General features: G+C 51.6%; 9 protein-coding genes across 9 annotated transcripts; 2 read left to right on the top strand and 7 right to left on the bottom strand.

Annotated features, from left to right (window-relative positions):
- Window positions 1–99: 99 nt before the first annotated feature.
- N7539_002090 (transcription factor domain-containing protein) lies at window positions 100–2248 on the bottom strand (the record flags this gene model as incomplete). Its single annotated transcript, XM_056931693.1, has 3 exons — window positions 100–859; window positions 920–1340; window positions 1399–2248. The coding sequence occupies 3 exons, from the start codon at window positions 2246–2248 to the stop codon at window positions 100–102; spliced, it is 2031 nt and encodes a 676-aa protein (XP_056793724.1).
- An 843-nt stretch (window positions 2249–3091) lies between these two features.
- Window positions 3092–4633, top strand: N7539_002089 (putative GTP cyclohydrolase II; the record flags this gene model as incomplete). Its single annotated transcript, XM_056931692.1, has 4 exons — window positions 3092–3181; window positions 3249–4205; window positions 4283–4564; window positions 4628–4633. 4 exons carry the CDS (start codon window positions 3092–3094, stop codon window positions 4631–4633), a joined length of 1335 nt encoding a protein of 444 aa, XP_056793723.1.
- Window positions 4634–5086: 453 nt separating this feature from the next.
- N7539_002088 (putative short-chain dehydrogenase/oxidoreductase) lies at window positions 5087–6018 on the bottom strand (the record flags this gene model as incomplete). The annotated part of the gene is made up of 2 exons (XM_056931691.1): window positions 5087–5695; window positions 5821–6018. 2 exons carry the CDS (start codon window positions 6016–6018, stop codon window positions 5087–5089), a joined length of 807 nt encoding a protein of 268 aa, XP_056793722.1.
- A 1045-nt stretch (window positions 6019–7063) lies between these two features.
- Window positions 7064–8110, bottom strand: N7539_002087 (zinc-binding alcohol dehydrogenase family protein; the record flags this gene model as incomplete). Its single annotated transcript, XM_056931690.1, has 1 exon — window positions 7064–8110. One exon carries the CDS (start codon window positions 8108–8110, stop codon window positions 7064–7066), a length of 1047 nt encoding a protein of 348 aa, XP_056793721.1.
- A 1179-nt stretch (window positions 8111–9289) lies between these two features.
- On the bottom strand, window positions 9290–9982 carry N7539_002086 (alpha/beta hydrolase; the record flags this gene model as incomplete). The annotated part of the gene is made up of 1 exon (XM_056931689.1): window positions 9290–9982. The coding sequence occupies one exon, from the start codon at window positions 9980–9982 to the stop codon at window positions 9290–9292; it is 693 nt and encodes a 230-aa protein (XP_056793720.1).
- A 1703-nt stretch (window positions 9983–11685) lies between these two features.
- Window positions 11686–12489, top strand: N7539_002085 (putative EF-hand calcium-binding domain protein; the record flags this gene model as incomplete). The annotated part of the gene is made up of 1 exon (XM_056931688.1): window positions 11686–12489. One exon carries the CDS (start codon window positions 11686–11688, stop codon window positions 12487–12489), a length of 804 nt encoding a protein of 267 aa, XP_056793719.1.
- Window positions 12490–12918: 429 nt separating this feature from the next.
- Window positions 12919–15022, bottom strand: N7539_002084 (ferric reductase family protein; the record flags this gene model as incomplete). Its single annotated transcript, XM_056931687.1, has 5 exons — window positions 12919–13289; window positions 13371–13535; window positions 13620–14019; window positions 14091–14338; window positions 14422–15022. 5 exons carry the CDS (start codon window positions 15020–15022, stop codon window positions 12919–12921), a joined length of 1785 nt encoding a protein of 594 aa, XP_056793718.1.
- Window positions 15023–17091: 2069 nt separating this feature from the next.
- On the bottom strand, window positions 17092–20118 carry N7539_002083 (basic helix-loop-helix domain-containing protein; the record flags this gene model as incomplete). Its single annotated transcript, XM_056931686.1, has 1 exon — window positions 17092–20118. One exon carries the CDS (start codon window positions 20116–20118, stop codon window positions 17092–17094), a length of 3027 nt encoding a protein of 1008 aa, XP_056793717.1.
- A 1923-nt stretch (window positions 20119–22041) lies between these two features.
- On the bottom strand, window positions 22042–25537 carry N7539_002082 (putative potassium/sodium P-type ATPase; the record flags this gene model as incomplete). Its single annotated transcript, XM_056931685.1, has 5 exons — window positions 22042–22872; window positions 22934–24824; window positions 24888–24982; window positions 25042–25168; window positions 25257–25537. The coding sequence occupies 5 exons, from the start codon at window positions 25535–25537 to the stop codon at window positions 22042–22044; spliced, it is 3225 nt and encodes a 1074-aa protein (XP_056793716.1).
- Window positions 25538–27192: the final 1655 nt, after the last annotated feature.

Genomic DNA, 27192 nt, shown 5'->3' with positions numbered 1-27192 from the left:
TTGCGACCGGCGCATTTTGATGATCTCTGTATTAATATTGAATCAAGACATGTACATTATCCCTAATGAAGTTATCCCCTGCAACAAGATTATTGATTCTCAGAAAAGCCACTGGTTGTAGGCAACTCCGCAATCCAAGGAATCCAATAGGTCAAGACCATCCGCTGACAGTATCTGGTCGAATTCGAGGAACGAGGCATCATTCATGTGGCCTTCAATGCCCGGGTAGGAATTGTGTGGCTCAAGCACCTCATCGATGATTTCGGAAAATATCTTGGCGGCTCTTTGGAAAAGCGCATAGTTGGGGATATTTGGGCGGGCAAGCGTCTCCAAGTGGAACACGAATACACTGAGCTGGCGGATGAGGGCAGATCGGGAACCTTCATATAGAAGTGGTTCACCCGTCCTTTTTTGGTGCTGCAGTGCCTTGACGAGTAGACTCGCGCTTGGGAAGCCATATAGCAAGATCTGTGAGACATGTGCATTCGTATTAGTTACTCGCGATTCGGAACAACGAGTCCAAGGTCGAAAGACCTTCGTGCTAAGTGGAGATGAATCACTGACTGTCCACATGAGATCTCTGCGAATGAGACCGGCCATTTGCTCTCTCTGCGAGTCCATCGCCAGGATTGAGGACAGAATCTCCGAGCTCACTGCCAATAGCGCGGGGGAGCCACGTGGGTTTTCTCTCCCGGCCAGTAGTCTTTGAATGAGTAAGTCATTGTAAAGATGTGCCAAGTAAGACACGGAGAGCATAATGCGCGCAGCAAGAGGATGATCCGTATCCCAGCGTTGCGGAGTATATTGTAGATGAGCGGGTAGTGCCTCCCACGCGAGACGTGAGCGGCGAGAGATATCGCTTGAAAGCAGTCAGCCTGACCGACCTGAAACCGACTATTGAGTGAATCATGTTGCTTACTTGAGCACATTCACGACATGCGGGGTCATATTCTGCAGGGATACCTCAAGTATCTCTTCGCGGAAAGTGCTAACAATAAATCGCACCCGCAACCAAGATGCTCGCCGATATACGCCACGAACATTCCAGTTGTCAGGATCTAGATCGCTCGACCCATACTTGAGTTGAGCTTGATCAGACACAAATGCGTCATCCGGCAAGTCCAACGGCATGCTGCAATCTGAATATCGAAGAGGGATTCTCGTGGGTCGACCCAAAAACGTGGCAACGCTTTTGTCCAATTGGTAGGCTGCCGCAAATACTCTGCGTCTCGTTTCCATCAAGAATTGAGGAACTTTATCATGCTTTCTACTCTCTCTGTGAATACCCAAAGCAAAGATGTCTGTCGCAAGCTCGCCCAACCGGTTCCAGCATCTAGGGCCTGTGGGAATCAGTACTTGTACGCGCCATCAACCCGACTCTTAGCTTTCGAAACTTACTGGAGCTCCAATTGAGATTATCCGTCAACAGTAAGTTTTCATGTGCCAGCCATATTGAGAGATCGTTCAGAGGAGTGAGCATTTTGCATATTTGAAGAGCAGCGTCGCTTGCCGCGATGAATCTGCGAGCAAGATCAACAGTGGATGATCGACTTTTCGACTTGTCTGAGGCCAATCCCATTTTGCTCGCTCTACCCGCCACAGAGCAGATAACTCCGATGATCTCAAGGCGGATTGCAGGTCCTGTGAAAAGGCGATGAAATGTCCCTGCAACAGTCTCTGGTGGAACCGTGAACGGCTGGACGGTGTTTTGTATTATGCGAGCTGTCAGCGAGAAAGCTCCGTTTTCAGAGGCCTCAAGATGGGCGCGCTCTGTGCACAGTGCTGTCAAGGGGCCGATTGTGTTCAGAATCAATGGAGCTGGAAGTGAAGCGCTCTGGCATAGATCAAAATACTCATGGAGTAGAGACCCAATCAAGGAAAAGTCTCCCAGACTAGAGACAATCTCGGTCACCTTCTCGGTCCAGTACACGGGCAACACGCGCTGTGTAAATTCCTCTTCACACTCCCCCTGCTCCGCAGCAAGAAGGTCTACATCGTCTGTGAGTGGGGACACGAAGCTTGTCGGTCCGAAATAGCCTGCCAGTATCGGCTTTCCTCTATGTTCAGCGACTGGAGTCTGAATATAGTTGATGGATGGCGGAGTGTTAAGCACCTTCTCGGGCTCCTGAGCCGGCGTGCTAGACTTGCTATGTTGGATGAGCGCCGCGACTTCTAACCTGAACAGAGGTTCTTCTGCGACTAGAGTCATGGACATACCTCGCTCGAAAAGCTCGTTCGGGGGGGCCATCTTCTGTCACCGGGTCCGCGCGCCTGGCTTTTGCTCGGGTCATGGGTGCTGGATGGTACAGACACCGTGAAGATATCCCGCGAGCTTGACATCGGCTGCAGACCGGCAGGGCATGATCGCACCTAACCTTGTCATGACGGCAAGGCTCGCACGAGGCTGGCTTCCCATTTCTTCGACGAGCACTACTCCCGGCAGGTTAGCAGTTAATAATGCAACCGTTCCTAGTGTGCTTATCTTACCTCATAGCTTGATCTATGAATGTTGTCACGCTTATATGGGTGCTGGACTCTCCCACCTCGTGACATTGTCAAAAAGTGAACATGCTGTAATGCGTAAGATGTCTCAACACTACTTTGAAAATCGCGGAGATGGCCTTTCGGCGTTCCCAACTCCGGCCAGACTGAGCAGAGCGTCGAGGGTATCCACTTGAACTCCGAACGCCGAAGATCACAGCGGGGAGTGGATCGTCTCTCTGGGGCGGCCCCATAATAGCAACCATGAGATAGCAGCATCGGGTGGGACTGTGCCGGGAGGACAACAATAACGCCTATTGTCTCTCTTTCTCCAGGCTTGGTCTGCGTAGACGAGGACCCACGATAGCCATTGAAAGCAACAAGGAAGGTGATAACCTGCAGGGAGATTCCACCCTCGCAGATAACAACGCGGCGAAGGTGACCGCCGCTCTGTAAACGCTGCTGATAAGCTGATAACGTGCGGGGGAAGTCACCTGGCCTGCCCTCCCGTCGTGCTGCATTGCTACCCTTTGAAACCTTCGTGCAGTTCGTTTTGTTCTTAAGAAGCCCAACGGAGCTCTGACCATTCGATTACAATTCGACTTCAATCATGCTTGAGACTGAATCCATCCCCAAAATGCCAGAGCCAACCGTCCCCTCGTCTGTATCGCCCAAGTCGCATTATAGCAAACACATCATTGTATGTATGAGGTGCATGTTGATCGGATTCAAGTTCCGTAGGAAAACCCCCGACTGATCATCAGCAGTTGACTACTTATCCCGGTCAAAGTGGGATTGATCCTGTTCCGCTGGAATGGGGCGCTGCCGATGCCAAATCTCGTGGTCCGGTGGTAGTTTCTCGCAGCAATAACCTCGTCAAGCGCCGAAACGCGATCGGCGCTCATGGTGGAAGCTATAGCATCTACAATGCATTGGCCGTTGCTGCGGGCGAGCTGGATGCGGACTTCCGGCCCGATCTTCGCAACAGCCAACCCACGTTCAATTTCCCCTGGCAACAGGCATGGGGAGACAAGACGAAGATTGTGTCCATGGACCCTTTTGGCCATGACATTGTCAATCAATATAAAGAGGAGCTTGAGGCAGGCTGGGACATTCGGCCTACCATGGCCGTGACACGGGCCAACATGAAGTTGGCCGAGATTGCAGATGCCGTTCGGGACGGGCAGCTTGAAGTGGACGGCTCAATCGTGGTAGATTCGTCCGGTGAGGTGCGCGTCACAAAGGTTGCCGTTGAGCCGGTTTGGTATCTACCTGGAGTCGCCGATCGATTTGGTGTGGATGAGGGTACTCTTCGTCGCGCCCTGTTTGAGCATACAGGTGGCAGCTACCCCGAGCTCATCACTCGTCCTGATTTGAAGGTCTTCCTACCTCCCATTGGCGGACTGACCGTTTATATCTTTGGGCCCCCAGAGCGCGTGTCAGACGAAAAGGTCAAGCTGGCGCTACGCATCCACGATGAATGTAATGGTAGCGACGTTTTTCAGTCTGATATTTGCACATGCAGACCCTACCTCGCTTTTGGTATTCGCGAAGCAATTCGCGAGGCGCAGAATGGTGGAAGTGGCGTGGTGATCTATTTCCGAAAGGAAGGCCGTGCCCTTGGGGAGGTGATCAAATATTTGGTGTACAATGCGCGGAAACGGGGCGGAGATACCGCCGATAAATATTTCACCCGAACTGAAAACATTGCTGGTGTGAGAGATGTAAGTCATCCGTTGTCTTTTTCGACTTTGATCACTTCACCAATCATTGAAGAGTTTCTGACGCTGTCCGTTGGTAGATGCGATTCCAAGCTCTGATGCCGGACATTCTTCACTGGCTGGGCGTCAAGAAGATCGACCGAATGTTGTCCATGTCGAATATGAAGCATGATGCGATCGTGGACTCGGGCATCAAGATTCTGGAGCGAATCCCTATTCCCGACGAAATGATACCAAGCGATTCTCGTGTTGAGATCGATGCCAAGATCCACGCTGGCTACTTTACCACAGGCAAACAGGTTTCCGCGAGTGACCTTGCTGCTGTGAAGGGTCGTGGCTGGGAGAAATGGGAGGATGTCGAGGTACGTGCACTAAGCGAAAGGAGCTACGATGATGAGAATGATTCGACTAACCGACTGTTCAAGCACTAAATGATTTTCTGTATCTGCGTCCTCAACTCCAGCATCTAATTCTGACCCAATGGAACTTGTTGCTTGCAGTGCTTCCTATAGAACAACACGTCTACTGGTCCTTGGCCGTGACTTGGATCCTCGGATGCGGATGTGAACTGCATTTCATGATCTAGTTTGCCTCTTGGGAGCAGCAATAGTTTCCCGCACGTGTATCTGATTTGACTCGTGTCCGGTTAGTGGATATCAAGAACGTCTCCCGGTAAATGTATCTATCTCTTCAGCTCTTCATATCCCGAGTATAGGTCCCTTGGAATGGAATTATTATTCGTAAAAATGAAACCCTATGAAAATATGTTCACAGCCGCAATTCCATCTACAGACATGAGATGAACAGTATTCTCAAGAGGATTCAGTCCGAACCCGCTCAAGTCATAGATCTATTTCATCGAATTAAACCCGAACATTCTTCCCTCACTGCAGATGCTTCTTAAGCAACTGCGACAACATCTTCGTCATCTGCTGATACATCTCCTGTCTGTTGTTCTCAAAATTGGCAAATGCGTTCTTAGCACTTCCCACGGGGATCTGATCTTTCCCCTCACACAGTGCCGCCCACGCCTCCTCCGTGAACTCATCCAGCGGCATTCCGATCAAATGCCCATCCTTTAAATCCGGCTGATGCTTCGTATCGTGCAATTCAGTCTGCACGGCGGGCGGATACAACTCCATGACCTTGATATTGCCCGGCCCGCCTTCGAGCTGTGTGCGCAGCGCCAGAATGAAATGGTGCAGCGCGGCTTTGGTGGCGCCGTAGTTGGGGCAGCGCATCATGGGGACGAGAGCGAGTTGGGAGGTGGTGAAGCCGAGCATGGTCGGAGACGACTGTTGTTGGAGATGCGGGATGAAGGCTTTGGCGAGATGAACGGCCGAGGTGTAGTTTGTGGTGAGTTCGGTGTCGAAGACGTCCATGTCGACGGTGTCGGGCTTGGAGAAATCGAAGGGGCGTTGGATGCCCGAGTTGACGAGGATGCAGTCGAGATTGGGATTCTCAGCGATAATCTCGGATGCGAACTGGCGGATCTATCTCGTGAGAGCGGTGGTCGTGAACGTTAGCTTTCATCCGAGTGTGACGGGTGGATTTGATTTCTCCATCTCATGGACGTAGGTTCGATGCTGTTCACGAGCGAGGTGATAAAAGGACCGACCTTGTCCAGCTGCGTGATGTCAAACACCTTGGTTTTGACCTTGTCGGAATCATGCTTCTTCGCAAACGCGTCCAGATTCTCCTTGCGACGACCCGTGATAATCACCGGCGTACCATTCTCGACGACTTTGGCAGCCAGGGCTTCGCCAATGCCGGAGGTGGCGCCGATGATCAGGACCTGTTTGTACTCGAAAGGCATTGTGTGGGTTTGCGCTTCTTCGTCTATGTGTGAAGATGAAAGTGACGGTGAGAATAATGTGAAATGGAAGCTCTATCAGACCCTCTCTGCTTCCGGTCCCAAAGTTATACACAGACCTATAATAAAATTTAAAGTGCTTCCCACATACATTTTCTCAGAGTATTTGATTTCAAAGCAGGAACAGACCGGAAGAATCAAGTACCCCGCCTAGCTATGACTGACGACGCAAACTATGACATCCATTACATCTTTAGGCGTAAAGTGGGGCCGATAAAGGTAATCGAAAGCGATCCAGTGGGTCCTGAGGTCAGAAGTCACGCCTGAGCGTGGCGGCGTGAGTAGTGAGTAAGTCTTTGATGAGTTGGAGTCGAGTCATGAATTATCCGGAAAAGAATTAATGCGCCACCTACACCGACTACACCAAGAATTGTCGAGGAATTGAATGGAAGCTCTTAGCAATGTGACGAATCATGGATGGCTCTGTCAGCCATGCTTCGCTTTAAAAAATTAGCGTAACGAAAGGGATGTACCAAGACTGAAGACTGGGGAAAGACATTAGGCAATAAGCCCAGACAAGGCTTAAAATGTTAGCTTGGAACGGATGATAATGGAACACCTTAAGGATAGTGGCGGGGCAGTGTGCTTGCTACGTTTGCAGACTGTGAGTAGCAACGGTTGCATGGAGAGACTGATCTTCCTAGCCACCAAATTTCAATGTGATGATATGTATACATTCCAATGGGTATGTTCCCTCTGCGACTGTGCTCGGCTGTCGACAGTCACATACGGCACAGCGAAAATGAAGCAAGGGAACAGCCGAGACGAAGTGTTGATCAAGGAAAGATGAGGATCATTCAAGGGCAGGAATGAGGCTCTACTCTACTTTTGACAAGCTTGTTCGAGGAGTCGGTAGCCGAGTTTCCAAAAATTATAATATAGCACCATCGAAGAGTACGGGGAGTAATTCTCGTAAGAGAGGAAGTGAAAAGGTAGAAATAGATATCTTTATCGTTCAAGTAGGTCATAACTTCGTACCTGATACAGTTCAAGGAGTCTCGGAAACGTTGTAGACCAGCTTCTCACCACTGACCTTGTCCTCCTTCATCAACTTCATACCCTCAATGACACCCTTGAGGCCATCCTTGCCGACCTTGGGAGGGTGAACCTTGACCTTGCCCTCAGCCAAGAGAGTCTCCGCAATGGGCACGAACATCTTGGCGTGGGCCAGATCCTCTGGCTTGGCGGGAATGTCCATGTTGCCAAACTTGAAGGCCTCGCCCATGGCAGTGTAACCGAGAGTCGAGCGGCTGTTGACATTGTCGCGGGGTACCTTGACGGAGAGCAGAGCGCTGTATTCACCACCCTCGGTGGAGATGGCCTGCTCGCAGAACTTGGCGCTGGGCTCGAGGGAGATGCAGTCGAGGACAAGCTTGAGCTTGTTGTTGGTCTCCTCACGAATCTTGGCGGGCGATTCGGAATCCTTGTAGTCGTAGACGGAATCGGCACCCAGGCTGCGAACCAGGTCGAAGTTGTGCGGGGAGCAGGTGGTAATGACCTTGTAGCCGGACAGCTTGGCGTACTGAATGGCCAGGGTACCAGTGGCACTGGAGCCACCGTAGATGAGGATAGGGGTCTGATCCTTGATGGGCTCGGTGGGCAGAGCGAGCTTCAAGCTCTGGTAAAGAGCCTGGCCAACGGTGAGGGTGCCGACACCCAGGGTGGCGGCCTCCTGGAAGGTCAAGTTATCGGGAACCTTGATCTGGACGTCACCCTTGGCGACGATGTACTCGGCAAAGGCACCATCCTCGGGCTGGACAGCATTGCCACCGTGAGCGAAACCGCAGATACGGTCACCCTTCTTCCAGGGCTTCTTCACATCCTTGCCGACCTCCTCGACGACACCGGCAAAGTCGCAACCGACCAGGACACCCGGGGGGGACAAGAAAGCAACGTGCTTCCAGTCAGTAGGGTTCAAGCCAACACTGACGTTCTTGACCAGAACGTAGTCGTCACGCAAGGCGGGGATAGGTCGGTCGGTAACGAGACCCTCCTTCTTGGGCTCGACGACAATAACGGCTTTTTGGGTAGACATGATGAGGGAATTTGTACGTGAATTAGAGTGAAATCAGAAAGAGAATTGATCGAGAAGGCACAAGCGACGGATGGATTAAATAAAAAGCTTGCGAGGCGTCACCGATGGAGCCCACGTGCTCAGAATTAGAGCATTTGGAAGAGAAACGAGACTCTGACAAATCGCCGCTCAGACTTCCACCAGATTTCAAGTTGGAGAGAGGAGCTTTCACTCTCTCCGGCTGTCCCGCCGAGTGATGACGAAGTTGTGTTCCCCACGGCGATGGTCACCGAGTGGGTCTCTCTTTGGGAAAAAAGCTCCACCAAGCTGCACACCAAATCAGATCAACGATCTTCCACGCTTGAAGAATTGAAAGTTCAATTGGGCCAAGAGATGGGCAAGTCAGATGAATGGTAGGGTGTTGAGGGATTGCTGAAGGACCCTGTCCTTTCCACTTGCTGCCCCAAAGGAAGGTACCTACTTCCTCTTGCACGATCGTCCCATCTCGGCGTGAGAAAAAGCCTGGCGTCTCCGACTTGTTTCAATGAATTTTGGGTGCATCTCCAATTCTCCATCCAGCCCGGACACGGACGATCTATCGTCTCCATCAACCGGGACGACATTATCCCGGCGGACAGATTGACAGCTTTCAAACTGGAAGTAGAAGAATTCCTGAAACGTGCCTCGGCTGAGGACGTGAGCAACCAAAGGCGGTGAGCCACAGTTACACGGCGAAAGCTGCTACGACTCACGAGTACCCCACCAGGTCAATGGCAGAAAAGAGAGTGCTGAGTCGGGCTGACCAAGCCCCATCCGCAGCTGCCAGAGGTCCCGTCTTGAAGATTCTGCGGACGATTCGTAAGCAATCCCATTCGGTAACTTAGTCTCCAGACTATCATTTCCTCATGACTCATGTAATCAACCCCTTTGGATCCTCTCGATCCGAGGATGTGTGCAACGTCACAGGGATTCAATTCATAGAATCACCCATTCTTCGGCTTGTGAAACAATTCGGCCGCACAGCTCTGCCCGACCTCGATGCATTGTTGATTTTCGAGCTTGTGTTCGCCATACGGTTAGCGTCAACCTTGCGGCGATCGATCAGGAAGCAAGAGAGGCATACCAGGGTATTCAATCAATGACGGATTGCCTGTGCTCTGGTGGTGCAAGTGCTCTTTCGCCTTGTTCCACGATACGCTCTCAGCAAGTACCTAGAAACCCCAGTATAGATCGGAGCATGTTCCCATTATCATAACCAACCGCGCAGTCCAGGGCGGGTTGGACATGTGCTTCCCCCGGTGCGACCGCAAGCACATAATTCAATTGCCTCGTCAGATCAAGCTCCTGCGGATCACACACATGAACCACATCCAGACCTAGAATTTCCTGCCCAAAGTCCATGCATGATTCATAGAGAATCTCCAAATCGCCAACAGCCAGAATCAGCTTTTGACTGATTGAATCAGCGGGTGGGCCCGGGTATAGTTGCTTCCACACAGAAAGCAGTTTGTCTTTCTCGCATTGCAGAGCCCAGATGTCGTCCGTCGGCTCCTTGGCCATGAGATAGAAGTGCTCGATCGCGGTCCGGGTCAAGTAGTCGCCCTTTGCGGAGGGTAGTTGTTGGGCTTGGGGCCAGCTGAGTGATGCCCACGGGGACACGAGGACGATTGCTTTCAACTGTCGACCCTGGAGATCAAGCGAGGGGGCATACGGCGATGGAGAGATTAGATGTGTCAGAAGGCTCAGAATCAGATGGCCGCCGGCGCTGTCACCTCCTAGGATCATGTCTTCCACTGACAGCTCCTTGTCCAGGAGCAGATACCGGAGCGCTGCCACGGCCTGAATCAATTGACAGGGGAACGGGTGCTCCGGTGTCAGTGAGTATTCGAGCATAACGACTTGGCGTGCATGGCAAGCTGCTGCGCATTTTAGCACGAAGGGCATATGGGCTTTGGCTACAATTGGCTTGTGGAATCCACCCCCATGGAAATAAAGTAGCGTCGGTCCGTCCGGCTGTGGCTGTGGAGAGGCCACGAAATGAAGCACAGGAACGGGTGTATCGTGGGGATCTGCGCCGTCACGTCCAAATGTGCTTTTACCTAAAGGGATGGCCTCATGGTCCAAGCCATGGCTCTGACAGTATCTCTCGATTGCATGTCCAGTGAGCAGCTTGCGAGACTGTGCTAATTGAGCCGCTGACCAGACTTCTAGGTTCGCTTGCAGATGAGCGATAGAAAATCTCTGGCGCCAGTGGAGTCTGGCTACCGCTTGATGGGACAAGCTCAGTGCGACAAAGTTGGACAGTATTCGAGTCGCTGTGCTGAGCCGTCAGAAGTGCTTCACAGGATCTTGTGCGCGAATCTCATGTGATTTTGTCTGGACCGCGGGCTCCCGGCGGGGTGACGCGGATCACGATAGCTGGGCAGGACTAACCGAAAAGAGGATATCTCCATATCACAGACAGCCTGTCGATGATAGTTAAAGGCTCGATGACGAGATTCGTCGTTGGGGACACAGCCATCACGACAATGAAGGGCGCCGGCAGGGCTCTGGGTTTTCATTTCTTTTTTTTCCCCCACGACGTTTTCAGTCACACGGCGGGGTGTGAAGGGCGACGTCCGCTTTTATACATGTTCAGATATACAGCTCGACATGACGAGTGCGCTTGTGGCTTCGCCTTTATGAAGCAAAACAACTTCCGGTGTTTTGCGAGCCTCATGCGCTCGCTCATGCGTCTATGCATCTTCGATGTGTTATTTCGTGTAACGACCGGATCAGACAGTGGAAGTGGCCGACGCAGCATGACCTGGACGGGCCGAGCCATCGTGTGGCTCGCAAGGACTACCCAATGCGGAAGTCGTGGTTTGTATGAGACCGCAACCGTCCGTCACCAGCTGCACGACACATTGGGGCCAGATCATGGCTTTCGGAATGGATTCTTGCGAGAACGATAGAATTGCATGTGTCTCGGGGTCGGGATTCATCTGGAAGTCCGAACGCCGTGACTTGATTTTTGGTGATCCATGTATATACAGCGGCGGAAAGTATCACGTTCTCACCCCTTGTTGAATCGACATCTGACATCACAGCATGGATCACTGACTCGCGTGGTCTGCATGCTCTCAATTACCAGATCGAGTAATGAGTATGCAAATTGATGCGAGGAAAAAGCAAGAATCAAGAGCCTTTCCAGAAAACCCCACCAGATTTGAAGATGACTGATGGGGTCCATCCACCTGCATAAGCTGCATGTAGACCAGCCCACGGCCTGCCCCCTTGACGGGCAAGTGGACGATCAATTCAGCTGACAGGTCCAACCTTCTTTCAATCCACAACCACACACATCTACAGTTGTACATCGCACAACTTGACACACATCCTGTGACATTCTCCGATTGCGAACCCCCGACTTGAATCACGGGACCGTCAGCCCCAACATTGCAGGATGAAGGTTCTCTGTCTTCACGGAAAAGGCACTAGCGGCGCCATCTTCCGATCTCAGACGTGTAAGAGCAGCGCTCTGACTTGGAGCTTTGCCTCTAGAGCTTCTTTCTTCTTTACCCCCCTCTCTCCAAAATCCCTCTCCCCAATCTTCAATGTCCTTGCAACCCTCACAAAACATAGCATCAGAACCGAGCTTTTTACCTAATTCATGTCATCCTTGTCTTCCCCCCCTCCCAGCTTCATTCCGAGCCAAACTACCCGACCAGTCCATCGAATTCGACTTTCTCGATGGACCCTTTGAAAGCACAGCCGCGCCCGGCATCGACCTCTTCTACGATGGGCCCTACTACTCATGGTGGACCGGCGACACCGTCGAAGATGTCCGAGCCGCGGTCGCCCGACTCAACAGCCACATCGCCCAACATGGACCCTACGACGCCGCCCTGATGTTCTCCCAAGGCTGCGTGCTCGGGTCCGCAGCCCTACTCCTCCACCAGGAAGAAACGCCCCATCTCCCACCACCCTTCAGATCAGCCATCTTTATCTGCGGTGGCCCCTCGATGCCCGTCCTCGAAGAACTCGGATTCCAAGTAATGGCCGGGGCGCGCCAGCGCGATATCGCCTCGCGCAACGCCCTGGCCAAACAGGCCGGGAACGCGGCGATCCTGAGCCAAGGCAATAGTCGGTGGACAGGGCTGGATGCGTTGACGGGTGGGTTATCGGAGGAGGAGTTGCGGAGGGAGATTGAATGTCCGTTCCGAGTGGTGGTTCCGACGGTGCATGTTTATGGTTCCAAGGATCCGCGGTACTCGGCGGGGGTCCACTTGTCTGCGATCTGCGAGCCGGAGAAGAGGAGGTCGTTTGATCACGAGGGGGGACATGAGATCCCTCGTAATACGCGCGTTAGTGACTCGATCGCTGAGTTGGTGCAGTGGGTTCTGGGCCAGAGTGCCTGAGGCCTGAAGCGGGACGATGAGAGGTGCGTGCTCGCATGTGTTTTCTGAGTTCTTACTCAGAACTCAGCATCTCAACTTGCGTATTACGGGCTCGGTCATTGTCCAGGGCTTCACTCAGGATAGAAGTGTTCATGACTGCTCGATCTCAGAGGAATGCATCCCATGGGAAAGTTACAGTTTTGTTCTACTTCCTTGTATGTATGGCATGTCTCCAGGAGCCCATCATATAGCTAGCATAGATAGTCCTCTTAAGTTACGAGACGGACGAAGATCACCCGAAAGAACAACCCACAATCTGAATCCACAATTCCACACTCACCGAGCTTCATATGAAATCGTCAAATTCGAACGATTATTTATTAACATTATGCAGGTTTTGGAAAGATGCTCAATCCAAACCTTCACCATGAAAACGTCTCCTCGTAAAGGTCAACGATCTTCTCCCCCCTGAATATCCCGAACAGCATCCCGAACACTGTCCCCAAGACTTCCCGGCCCGCAAACACTAACCGCCATCGCACCAACCTGATCCTTTTGCTCACGCTGGACCAAGGTCTTCATATCCGGTCTTTCTTGGTCAATGGTGAGCGGAATATGTTTCGGTGCGTGAAAGACCCACGTGGGTTTGGAACCGGGCACGTAGTCTTCCAGGTCTTCTTTGTGTCCGGTGACATAGATGCTGATCGAGAGGGTGGCGCCGAGGTTTTCGCCAGAGGCCTGGGCGCCAGGATGAGTGGTGCGACTGAGCATGTCGTGGTTAAAGATCTCGTTCATCCATGGTTGGATCCACGTGAGATGGCCTGATGGAGGGATGAATTAGATCGCGATCGATTGGTAAGGGGGACAGCAATGGCCCATATAATGCGTGGTATCAGACTTACTCATGTTGCGGACTACCCAGACGAGGTGCATTCTGCGGGTGGCTGTTTTGTGGGAGCTAGAAGGGTCGTCGATCAACTTGCGCAGATAAGACACGGCATGGGTGATGCCAATGCCGCCAGCCACGAGCAGAAGAGTGCCATAAGACTCGAGAGAGTGAATTCCACCTGAGACCAGCCAATGCGCATTAGAACATCGTCGTATGCAAAGCCACTCGGGACAGAATGCGGATCTTGGGGGAAGCATCTTACCGAACGGCCCCTCGGCCAATGCAGTAGCCTGTAACCTGCCATCAAACGAGGCTTCAACTTTCCGATGTAGCTTCTTTGTAAAGCCATCTTGGCTCTTGATCAGGATTGACATGGTCTGCCTATCTGACCGATTGACCAAGGTAGCAAGGGAATCCTCAGAATCACGTTTTTCAAGAGAATGTGTCGAATCGGAAGACGCCCAGGCAACGGTGAATGGGTGTGAAGTCCAGAGGCCGAGACAAGGAAGATAAAGGTAGAGGTATTGCCCAGGCCGGAATGTCCAAGCTCGGCAGACTTCGATATCGACACGGGCAACAGAGCCAGGGAGGAGTTCCACGGTGGCGTTCGTGGGCCGTTTACCAAGGTTGCGCCAGAGAAGAACTATAAGACGACTTGCGCGCTGTGAGAATTGGTCAGCTATGCCGGCAAATTGACATTTTGCGGGAAGGAAGAGGATAAAACAAGACTCACGTCAAGTCCCCAAAGAATCAGCGTGCCTAATAACACGCGTTGCTGCAAGAGATTCTTCAGGTGATACCACAGCGCGACGAAGGACATAATCGCCAGAGCAATATGAAGGTGCAGGAAAAGCTCATAAAAGGCATGACGAACCGGCGACCATGACTGTAGGACGATGAAGACGAAACCGAGGACGGCGATCAACCCATAGATGTAGAAAGGCATGCGCCAAATTGTGTAGGCGATGTACTCTTTCCCGTCTGTGCAGTAGTGTCAGAAGCCCACGTTGTCAGGAAAGGTGTTCTCGCAATCCCGAGGCTGGAGGGGAAGTAGGTGAACTTACGCAAATACCCTTGGTTTGCCAGAACCGCGCTCATATGGACCACTGCATTTGCGGCAATCACGCGACCGACCCAGCGGTGCATCAGATTGAACGTGTCAAATGGGATCTCGAGCAATTGTATTAGCGGGTTGTTGCGGCCAGCGCTCAATACCAGACCCGGCGTGTTCATCACGGCCAAATGGCCGGCCGCAAACTTGAGCTGATACATCTTCTCCGAGTAATCTTCCCACCAGTCCACCATGACAAAGATGAAGATCAGATTGAGACCGAGGTATATTATGAGGAGTATCATCTCCAGTCGCAAGGGAAGAGTTCCCATGTGCAGGCGGCCAACACGAAGCTCTCGGCTGTGACGGGTGCCGTAAAAAGGAGCATAGGAAACATGCTTCTTCAATAGTGAGGTCAATTGATTAGTTCCCGCAAGTTGTATTTGATCAGTTTCTTGTTGAGCTCTTAGCCTTCGACGTCGATGTGCTATGCGTATGAGCATTCGCCAAAAGAACAAGATCGAAACAAATCCCGCCATGGCGTACAAGGGGACCGCCAATGTCGGGTTCATGGGTGCCTCGTCAACCCCATTCCCTTGAAGCTCGACACCCATGATGATGATCAAGTATATGAGACCCCGAAGTAGGCTGATTGGTGACTGGATTGACCTAGTACAGGTGAGTCGAAGTTCCCTCAAAGGGTACCTCTGTCTCGCGACTACGTACTGAGGCCGTCTTGATGTGACTCGAGGAGAAGGTGGCTCACTGGTAGACTTATGTGCGTTCAAATATAGGGCCGATCAACAATCACGAGGACAAGTGCTGGAGGTTATTACATCAGATGATTGAAACTTGTTTCCCCTTCATCCCACGTGGAGGTGTTCGACAAAGACTTGAAGAAATGTCAGTGAGGAATGCCGTCATGGACCCCCAGAGCACAGAGCGAACTTTGCTTATCCAGGAGATCTAGCAGATCCAGGAGACGAAGGGAAATGTTGGTCATTTTGTCATTGTGTCCCAGCTATTATCGCGAGACACTCTCTAGAAGCGAGCCCTGGAAAAAGGTACCAGTCAATGTAACCAGCCGCTTGAGGTGACTCTCCCTAAGCAGCTTTGACCTGAGGGCATGTCAAACTCAAGCGGTCTCTAGCGGCCCGAAGCCACGAGCCTGAGGATCATCAAGCTTATCCGATTGCACACAGGCAGTCGGTCTCTGGAGAAGCTCGTTCATCAAGGTGTCCAACTGGTGGAATAGCCTCTGCTAGCCCACATATCCTGTGGTGGCAGCCTGGTTCAATCGGTTGACGTAGCCAATGTGTCAGAGTTCTGTCTGGCATCCATCTCCATGGCAGGTCTGCTTCAACGGGCTCCAACCTCAACAAGATGAATCGCCCCGGTCTAGACTCTTGTCTATGTTCCAAATGATCTTTTCGAAGGCCGAATTGACATTGTTCTAACGCACATCCGGAAGCGGGCTTCGGCAACTCAAATGTGGTGATAGTGCGGAAACTTCAGCCTCTTCCGAAGCGCTACCGTTTTAGGTAACGTAACCCAAGGAATGTGTGACTCCACCACCACATTCCAAGGGTTCTCGCACTGACTTGAGGTGAATGTGTCAGAAGGTTCACCATTGGCACGCAATCAGCGAGTCAGTTGTTGTCGGTGTGAAGTGATAATCCCCAAGAAGTTGAACATGTCATAAATAAAGGACAGCAATCACACGATGTTTGCGACGTCACTTTCGTTCAAAAGTCATCGAGTCCTTGCGCGGACGACCCCAGAAACGTAGACCACAGATCGATGTGGGGAACATTTGCAACGCAACGGTAACGTTGCAAAAGAAGAATGGGAGGACAGTCGTCGAAGTTGCTTTGGTGGAGACCCGAAACATGACGGCATAAGTTCCAGTGCTGCAGGTTCGAGATTCTGGAGTGATGATGTTCTATGATGTCTACGTGAAGAGGTTCTAGAGTCTATAGTCTATACGATAGAGCTTCAACCCAGCCGAGATTCACGTGCGTGACAGCTGACGATGATCTGTTAAGCCAAGATGCACCTGGCTCGATCTTTGGGCAGATCGGCTTGATAAGAATAACCCTATATCATAAGTCATGGATTCTGGGCGCCGTCCACTCTTCACTTCAGTCTATTGTCTGCTCCTGAGGCGAGTGGGAAGAAATGGCCCTGGTTGCAGGGTTGCCAATAGCCTGATCTAGACCGCCGTTGACACACTTCTGTATTTCATTGCGATGACTGCTGTGGCAAGTCTCGAGTGTCCAGTGAGCTCGACGATAACATTCCGAACAATAAGATGTCATGCGCTCATACAGTGTACAGGGCATCTATGAAATGGGTTAGGCTGGGACTTGACTGGGGTTTTCATATCATCACGGGCAGCGGTACATGATTCTTTGAGTAAGTGGTATTCGTGTCCGTTCACCTAGCGATACATCACTGGCAAAGCTGCCCTACTAGTCCCAGAGCATGATCCTAGAGATTCATGGTAATGGATAGGTGGAGAATCACGAAAGCAGACTAGGTTCATGTATCTGTTCTCGTTCAACCTTTCGATAGGTCCAAACCCCCAGGCAATCCACGCCTGAGGAGGATCTCAATGTAGTTCGAGGACAATGATGTGATCTATAACACCGAAAGAGAATATCAAGAGGTCAGATAGGATATCTCATTGCGTTCCTGTGTCAGGCTTTGCTTCCTCCCCAGGGCTCAAGCTGCCATAACCGGTGTCGTTACTCGCGGACCTTTCTCGTCGTAGGGGCTTGCCAAGAAGCGACCCGCTCGCGTTGGGGCTCAGCTCTGTTTCGGAAAATCGACGCGTTTCACGTCGACGGCGACGTTGACGACGTTTTCGAGCTGGCACCGGCTCTGGAATCGCCTGTAGATAGTCTTCCACATTGACGCCTGCACGAGTGCAAAGCTCTGTGCAGGACTTGACGATGATCTCAACGAGACGCGACGAGAAGCCATAAAAAGCTGGATTGTAGGCATTTCGAGCCCAGTAAATGAGTTGCGCAGCGACATGAGCCAGATTGGGAAAATCTGCTACTTGAACAGCGGCTTTGCGCTTATGAGAGGTTGGCTTGACTCTTCTATCGTTGCCCGAGGACTCCGGATCAGACACCGATGATGCCGTGGCAGAAGAGTCTGACGAGGCGATATAGTCCACATCAGAGGCCAGGAAATGCAAAAGATGGTAGACAGCGGAAAATCCGAGCAAGCTCAGGTCAACAGGATCAACGGGCAACTTATTGAACCATTGAATCGCTTTGTGGACGCTAAAGGACTCGGGAAGAGGTTTGTCGCCTGGTTTGCGAGGAGTGACGAGCGCTAAAATCATGGCGCAACGAACGGCAAGAGAAATCTCATCACGGACAGAGATTGGCAGCGAGGAATCAACAAAATTGGCTGCATGACTCATTCCAGATTTCAAGCTTTCTCGAGGCAAAGTGGCAAGCACTGCACCGATATTCTCAGTACGATTGTTGTCAAAGAAAACAGCCTTCATGACAAGGGCGCGAGTGTATGCAGCAGACAGTTTGGGCGCCACGTCGAGGGCCATTCGAATCTTTTCCTTGAAAATGTCGCGGCTTCTCTTGGAAATTGATGCCCCCTCGCTGGCCTCTAGATATTTGAGTAGGGCGTTCTGCAGGAGATGGCTGGACCACCACGCTGCCAGGGCATCAACGGAGCACTGAATGGCAGGGTCTTCTTCGACGACATCTAGTAGAACTTCATCGTCGATAACACCCTCTTGCGTAGGTCTGTTCCAAGTTAAATTGGCAGCACGTTGAATAATACTGTCGATCATAATATCCTCGCAGTCAACGTTGACTAGAGCAGCCAGATGGCTAGGCAGCAGATCTGGATGGCCAGCAGGTAGGGCGTTGTTTATTGTCCGCGCAATAGCCCACTGATATTTGGCCAAGGCGCGTGCAGCATCATTGGACACTTGGGAAGTCCATGATCCCGGCTGGCCCACGTGCCACAAAAGGATACGGATATGAATAGCCTTGAGCATCATCCGCATGGGACTTCGTGGCAATGTTCCAGCCGCAAAGATGGTCAGTACAAGACGACTTTTGCTGATTTCCACGTCACCTCCTGTGAGCTGAGCATCGATGGCGATGTCCCATGTCTTGACACGGCCCTTTTCGTCCTCCTCCGTGATGCCAGTGGCCCAGGAATACAACTTCCAGCCCATGAGACATCGAAGAACGTACTCGAAGCATCTGGAGGTGACGACGTACCATTCTCGGAAGAATCGGTGACGTGGAACGCCAACGCGCTGCATGCTTGTGAGCCACGCCTGTCGCCGAAAATCGCTAGATGCGAATGGTGCGTGTTGTCCTCCGGAGACAGTCTTATCAGGACCACGCTGGGTCACGGGCTGCGCGTTGAAGAGATACACGAAAACAACAAAAGCACTTCCTACCACGAGGCCAGCCAAGACAAGCACGTGAAAGACGGCTCGCGTATGCCAAGAAGCCCACAAACTCTTCATGTAGAATTCAACATAGGGGAGTCGCAGGCGACTCAACAAGTTCAGCGGAAGCGACAACAATCCCTTTTGCTCCGTGTCTGACTTGTCGGATGCCAGGCCATCCAAGACCATGAGACCAGCTAGTGCGCCGATCATATACTTGTTAGGCATCCGAGATTTTCGGCGCGATCCTCTGTCCCCAGACTGACTTGTGGACCGCGTGGTGGACTGCATATATGATTGCGAGAAAATACCTCCACTTTTGGCACCCTCATCGCGTAAGCGCTTGAACGCATCCGGTACTTGAATCAGGCCCTCAGGAGGATGTGAAGTTGTTGATGTACTTTCATGATGTTCCTCAGGGTTGGAAAAGACACTAGGCGACGTGCTAGGATCACTAGACGCCGTGTAATTGCTTGGAGAGGAAATGGATCCGCACGAGGTTACCCCTTGGTCAGCCGCTTTATCGGATTCGCGAAGTCGGTTTTTCAAAGCAGTATTTTCGTCTTCCAACCGCCTGTTCCTGAGTTCTAAGTGCTTGATGTATTCTGTTGCTTTCGATAGGATCGATGCCTTGTTCAGCTTGTTGGCAGGCGTGTTGCCATCAGGTTCATCTTCATCTTCATTTGAATCACCCGCAGCATTTTTCAAAGCCCGAAGACTCGGCACACTGTCGCGAAGCTCGGCGATTTTCTCATTGAGATTGGCTCGATATCTTTTCTCGATGACATTATGCGCACGCTTCTTTGCGGGCATCTTCTGATTTGATCGAACTAGGCCCGTTGTGGGGACTGGCAGGTCGTCACTGCTCGTCTTTCGCTTTCTGTTCGTTTCATCGCTGCAAACCAGAGGAACTTGGCCACCCTGTCCCTGAGTTAGGACCGAAGTAGGCCTGGCAGAATCGTTCGTGTGGATCTGACTTGGTCCAGTTGGTGCGCTAAGGGGCATCTCCATGTGGCCAAGCGGTAGGTTGGGGGAGAAAATTATCGACTTGATCTGATCCGGAGAGCTGGAGGTTGTCTGTGGAGACGGAAAGAATCCAGACAATGATGAATTTGCATCCTTGAGATTATTGTCTGTGAATGTCGGTTCATCCCATCGCATCCACTGGGTCCAATCTTGACTGGCATCTCCTGGATGAGGATCCATCCCTAAATACTCATCCCCACCAGATTGGCGGCGGGGAGAGAACAATTCAAAGTCGTTGTCCATCCGTGGACAACCGCAAGATCAAGACATTCACAGTCGGGATTGCGGATGAAAACACAGTCGAATTTGTCCTGTCAAAACAGCAAAGCTGATGCAATATGAAATGTTAGAATGCAGGTTTGTCACAAATTACAGGGCAAAGATGAGTGAAGACGATAGTATGTCGAATAAGGCCAATCTGCAGAGACGACGAGGACAAGGGAACTTCGAGGACCGTGGATGACAGGCGTACTTACTTGTAGAGAGTGTAATTAGGATGGAATTCGCAGGATGAGGAAACGCTCGCAAGGGCAGTCAAAACTTGTACGAGAACTTCGGGGAGGGTGGAAAAGGGGAATCAAGATCTGGGGTCCAAAGTCCGCGTTCAATAACGAAGTACAACTGAGTCTGACAAGCGATGGATTGGCCTGATTGTCTCGATCACAAGCTGGCCCTGGCTTGGGCTGGGCAAATTATGGAGATCAGGTGGATTCCCCACGCACTTGGCCCTTCTTTTTCGGCCAGGCGGCGATCTTCAAAGTCTGCGAAGGAGCAGAGCGTTGAATGAGGAGTGCAGGATGTATTGATTGGCTTGTTCTCCAAAAGCAGGATGGTAGTAGGGAGTCAGGAACTGCCTATACGATGCCCAATAATCCGAGTCCACAGTCCACTGGTATTCGCTCGCCAAGATGAGATAATGTTAATGCTGAAGCCTGATCGTAGTTCTCTCCTTCGTCACGAAGCCACTCTGCGGCGTCGTATGATCGCGGCTCGCGGCACTTCCGGGCTGATGCGCCGAGAGAGAAAGCGTGACTGTATCGTATCGGTAACACTCCCGATCGCAAACACGGAACCCATATTGCAAGGGCCGTATATTTGGTTATACGAGCGTCTGGAAAGTAGTGATTATGATTGGTCAAGCTATACACGGCCCCGGAACGGAGCCGCGAAGCCGATGCACTTCCAAAGCTCCAAGTGTTTTGAATTGCAGTGCCCTTGTAGTCTTGCTGTAGTCAAGACTCAGCAGTGGTGCCTGGAGACCGTATAATCTACGTTTGGCCAAATTATCATGACGTTATCACATAATCACGAGAGAAGCGATCCCGGGGGGGGAGCCTTTGAGGCAATGCTTTGAATAGTCCGTACAAACTACAATCAGTATCAGGCTGACGTACCCCCGTCCGGTGCCGAGGAGTGGACTACCTGAAGGACTAAGTGAGGTCCGCTCTTTCATGACTCAGCTGATCTCACGTGAAGACTGGTAATTAAGGGGAGAGGTTTGGTCCGGTCGTGGTCGCGAAATGGCAGAACAAGAATGCCCTTGCACTACCCAGGGCGCCGACATTCGGTTCTGAATACTCAATGTACTCTTTGGAAGGGATTGAGATCTCGTCTTTAAGTCGTCAATTTGTTCAACACACACAGCGGTCGTCACGCTCAGTCCTAGCGTCATGAAAGACATGCTAACGGACATCATGTACCTGGCAACCTGCTGTGTCGCGAAGCGAAGCGGAAGCCTTCCGGTAATCTTATCTGATGGTGTTGGTCCCCACTACACTGATCTCGGAGGCCATACTCCCAAATTCAAGAAAACTCCACTGAACGGGGATCTTGGCTGGAAGAACGATGCCGCATGGATGATCTTGCAGTCTCGCCGGACGCTTTTATGGGTCTGAACAATGTGCCGTCGCACCCTACGCAATTGAAGAGAGGGATTCTGTTGGTAAATTCGTAATCACAAACCGTCAATACACGAAAAACCAAGATGACGAACATGTGGAGAGGTGCAAGTGATGGAAACGAATGACTCTTGCGGTGTGCTGTCCTGTTCTCCAGTCACAGGGAGGAGCCGAGTTACGTAGGCCACTCCGTTTCGAAGACCCAATCCGACAAGCATATGTTGAATAGCTCGAGATCTTCCCAGTTCCACCCAACCCGCGAGACAGGCTACTTCAGTTCGACACTGGCATTGGCACTCATCGACAGCGGACTCAAAGTATTCAGACCAGCACGATCCTCAGCATCTTCCAAAGTCATGATCGCAGTCTTTCCACTACCGATGCCAAACGCTCGCTTGATAGCCTTCCAACTTTCCACGCAGACGAGATACGCAGCTGTGCAGCCAAAGACGATTCCCCACTCCCAACCGATAGCATGGTGCTTGAAGACGAGCTCATTCACCACGGGTAGATAGATTACCGGGAAGGCAATCACAAATCCTGCCATCACAGCCCCAAAAAGGAACCGATTCTGCCAAACGGTGGGGAAAATGGAGAATCGATTGGGAAAACGGACTGGATTCATGTTGAAAAGCGATCGTGAGAAATGTTTGACCTCCCAGGCAGTCACCAATAGGAGGAAAGTCAGCGTGGCATAAGTAGTAGCACGCGCTCGAAAGACCGCATCGCACGTCGAGTTGTAACCCTCATTGCACCCATTGCCCAGGTCCGAGGTGCCGCTACCGACGGCGTAGATGACGCACACAAAGGACACAAGACAGAGCGTGCCCATGAATGTGCCATATACCATCTTGTCAACAATCAGTTCGGTCGTAAAAACACCGACTCGAAGATCGTGAGGTGGGCGGTACATAATGTCAGGCTGAGATTCTTCCAAGCCCAAGCCGACAGCCAAGAAAGACGAGGTCACCAGATTGGCCCACAGGATTTCCAGTGGTGACAATGGGAAGACTGAGTCGCCACCCGCGTCCTTGAATGCTAGGGCTATCAGGAGCAGAACGACTTGCGCAATGTTGGAAATGAGGAGATGCAGCAAAAACTAGAGATGATAGTCAGCTAAAGGACATCATCATCATCATCAGGTCTGGGGTAGAATGGACCTTCTGGATATTATCAAACAGACGTCTTCCTTCCTCGACAGCCGTCACAATCGACGAGAAGTTATCATCTGTAAGGACCATGTCGGCTGCCTCTTTGGCCACGTCACTTCCATTCTTACCCATGGCTATTCCTACGTCAGCTCGTTTCAGGGCAGGCGAGTCGTTCACTCCGTCGCCAGTCATGACACAGAATGCTTGACGGCGATGCATTGCCTCAACCATGCGGACTTTCGTAGCAGGACTGCAGCGAGCGATGACCAGAGGTAATTCTTCGATCTGGTCAATTTCTTGGTCCGACATTTTGTCAAATTCCTCTGCGGCCATGACCAGATGCTTGAACTTTCCATGTGCTGTGACTTGGTCAAGAATGCCGACTTCTGAGGCAATAGCTGCAGCAGTCTTGACATGGTCGCCTGTCAACATGTGGACTTTAATGCCAGCCATCTGGCATTTGCGTACTGCCGCTGCAGTCTCATTTCGAGGTGGGTCGTAAAGGCCGACAAGCCCCCCAAACTCGAGATCAGAGTCAGCGGCGCTACGAGATGATACTTGTTGCTCGTCCTGAAACTGTACCTTTTTGTAGGCTATACAAAGAACACGGAGGCCGTCTCCAGCCATTCGTTCAGCGGTCTCCTGAATGACTCTCTGCTGATCCTCGGATATTGACAGCAACGGGATGACAATCTCAGGTGCCCCTTTCGTGAAGATCTCGTTGACTTGTTCGGCTCGGTTTTTGTACACAACTGTCATCTTCTTGATTGCAGAGTCAAATGGATATTCAGTGTGCAGCTCAAGCCCTCGCTTCGTGATAACTTGGTTCTTTCCGAAGTCAAAGCGCATGGCAAGAACGTGCAGGGCTATCTCCGTGGGCTCTCCAATCGCACTCCACACACCATTTTCGTGGTGAATTGTTGAAAGATTGCACAGCGAGATGGCCGACAAGAAGGTATGTAGAGCCGGATGCTGACCCACCGCATACTCGGAGCTCCAGTCGATCGCGTCAAGTTGGACAACACCACTCGTCGGGTCAAATGGGTCAGTGGTCTGGCTTACTGCCAAGACTCCCACGTCAGGAATCCATGCCGAGCGAGCTATCATTTTGCCCTGTGTCAAAGTTCCAGTTTTGTCCGAGCAGATGTTGGTTACCCCACCGACGGCTTCCAAGCACTGTAGCTTGCGAACGATAACATTGCCGCGAGCCATCGCTTTAGTGCCTACGGAGATTGTAATTGTAAGAACTGCGATCAAGGATTCAGGAATCACGGCGACGGCCACGCAGATGCCATAAATGAGCACCTCGCCTTGAACATGCCACAGGTTGACTGAGAAGACAATGATGGCCAGGAGAATGGCGAGGGCAAACAGCAACAAGGCGAATTTGCTCAGCTTTACTTGCAGGGGCGTACCAACGAGACCTAGAATATTCATAGCCGAAAATTTGACTCGCCGCCAGAAGTAGGCAACGCGGCTTTTGTCGTCCACGGTGTCATTTGCTTGAAGTAACTGTGCAATCTTGCCAACCTCGGTGTTCATGCCCGTCGCGACGACGACTCCTGTAGCACGGCCTTGGCTCGTGCTGCATCCGGAGTATGCCATGTTGGTGCGATCCCCGATGGGGATATCGGCACGAGGCAGGGTCTCGTATGGGGTTTTCAGGACCGGTAGAGATTCGCCCGTCAGGAGTGCCTCATCCATGCTTGCGTTCATTCCCTCAAATAAGCGTAAGTCTGCGGGAACAATATCGCCCACGGCGAGCTGGACGACATCACCCACCACCAAGGACTCCGCCTTGACTGGGCTTACCCGGCCATCTCGAATGGCTTTGCAAACTGGTGCAGACAGGCGTTGCAGTGAGAGAATTGTCTGTTCCGCACGATAGTCTTGGAAGAAGCTATGGAATCCTGTCAGCTTCACCCCCGGTCACGAGTCGTACATCAGGGCAGAGATCACCTACCCAACAATGATGTTCAAAAGGATCACCGCAGTGATCACTCCCCCTTCAATGTAATCATCGATACCAAAGGACAAGGCCATGGTTATCAACAGGACCTGAGGTCATTATCAACAACCGGTGGAAGTACTACTTTCGAATCTGTCCCGACACTTACGATAGTCAAGCTGTTGGAGACTTGTCTTAGCAGTATCCCCCAGACGGAGACGCCCTTGATCTTTTGCAGGGCATTCGGTCCATGTCTCTGGAGGCGTTCCCTGGCGTCGACGGTAGAGAGTCCATTGCTGTTGTTGGGGAAAGAAGACGCAATATGGTCAGATCAAAGATGAATAGCGCGCGATATCGCGTTTGTGATTGCTCAAAGCCGCTCACCTCAGGCTTGTTTGAAGAAGCTCAGCAACTACTGTGGGCTCGAGAAGATGGCTTTGGACAAGAGTATCGCTTGAACTATGTCGGCGGTCGGGTGTCGCAGTTAGATCTCCGTCAATTGGTGCGTTGTCACCAGTGGCAGGTAGAACGACTTCCTTCTCGTGGGAGGTACAGAACTCCAGGGGTCCCTTCGAATGCTCCCGCTGGATTGAATTAGGCTCCTTTAGGGCACATATAGAGGGCTCTGCCGATTCCTCGACATCTGGAAGCGTGTCAATGCCCATTCAAGTATCGTTTGAAAAGTGAGGTGATCGGCAGGCCCAAGCGAATAGAGACTAGCAGAGAGTGATGGAGGGAGGAAAGAAGGAGAATGTTGATTTGCTTCCAAGGAACCTTGTCTGATGCTGAGATGAAATCCGTCCAGATTATATCGTCATGCACTTGATTCTCAATCAGAATCTTATCGCCAGGAGGATCTCAAGATCCGGGGAGGGGAAAAGGGTTCGCAGGGATATTGGTACCCTTCTGGGTTTCATTGCCGACTTCACCCAATGAGTTCGATGCAACTCGCAAGTGAGGGGAGCTGTACCGTCGCTCATGCGGGGGGTCAACACCTTTACTTGGTCCTGTCATCATCTCCTGGGGAAGACCACCAGCTCATTGGGGGCTGCGCGAGGCGGGAAGCTTGGCTATCCAACACACTCTCACGCCGAGCGGCCCATTCGCCCCCGTGGAGGAATCGATTGCAGGAAGATAACACACGATCTGAGGGTCGAGCGGAGCGGAGAAAGCATGATTGGGTGGCGGATGCTGGTGGAAGAGGTGGCTTCGTTCGCAGAGATACCAGGGAAGATTCAAGACACCCAGTCTGGAGTCCACTAGTTACTGAGTCCAGTAGTAGGAAAGTACTATAGTAGTACGGTGATACCTACGGTGAACTTCACAGGTTGCCCATGACTTAGCTAATTAGACGTACAGTCGGATACCAAGTCAAGGGGTGAGGCGCAGGATTCTGGAGTTTCCAAGACTCGGTCCATCTTGGAACTTTGATCACCTTGCAGCTCCTGTCGGCTCTCATTCCCAAATCAATTAAAGCGACTTGACTTGGGGCTCATCCTGCAGGATAACTTCGGGGACCTATATCCGCCTTCTAACGATTGACACTTGCCACAGCTCGAAGTGCCTTGTGCTACTAGTTAGTAGCTTTGATGGAATTTTAGAACCCACTGGTAGTCACTCCTATATTACTACGAGATCATCTTGATTCTTATCGATCATGACCATACGCATAGTACTTATCTACCAGTCTGACGCTTTTTCTATTCCATTAGGAGGAGGTACGTAGTTGTGAAGTGAGTACGTAGGTATACAATCACTCCTGGATAACTTACTCTCAACTTGCCCACAAAACTTGGGACCGGTCTATCTGGGTACATGCATCATTTGCGAAAAGGCGGCCAGTGAATGAATGGTACATGATTCAGAATGATTTCACGCTATCCGGAAAAAGACCATACGCGTCCTCAAGATTACGCGGTGCTAGCCTCGTGCATTGCCACGTTTCCAAGCCCTTGGCGGCGTCACAGACTCCGGGCCTCCTCCTGTGGATACTGGATGGATGGCAAAGCGAAGGCCTCATGATTCGACTTATTGAGGCAGGACTCAACTCTGACAGCAGGTAGACCGTAGACATATGATCGAGATGAATTTCGTGCTCCAGGACCGGGATCGCGAGGGTGTGACCATGGGATTCTGGGTGAATGTCTCTTTTCGTCCTACTATTCACCGCTACTAGTAAACGGCGAACACGCTCAGGCCTGGATAGTGTACCTCCTGGCAGGTACGGTACCCCTGCCGCCTGCAGTTCGAGAGGTACTGTAGTTCAGCAGAGGACTTATGAGGCCCTAGATCACGAGACCCCAACGCATATGATTATGTA

The sequence above is a fragment of the Penicillium diatomitis genome (genome assembly GCF_028827545.1).
Source record: "Penicillium diatomitis strain IBT 30728 chromosome Unknown utg000002l_segment0_segment0, whole genome shotgun sequence".
In the NCBI taxonomy this organism is placed as follows: Eukaryota; Fungi; Ascomycota; class Eurotiomycetes; order Eurotiales; family Aspergillaceae; genus Penicillium; species Penicillium diatomitis.
Note: the sequence above shows the minus strand (reverse complement) of the source record. Positions and strands in the feature narration are given on the sequence as shown.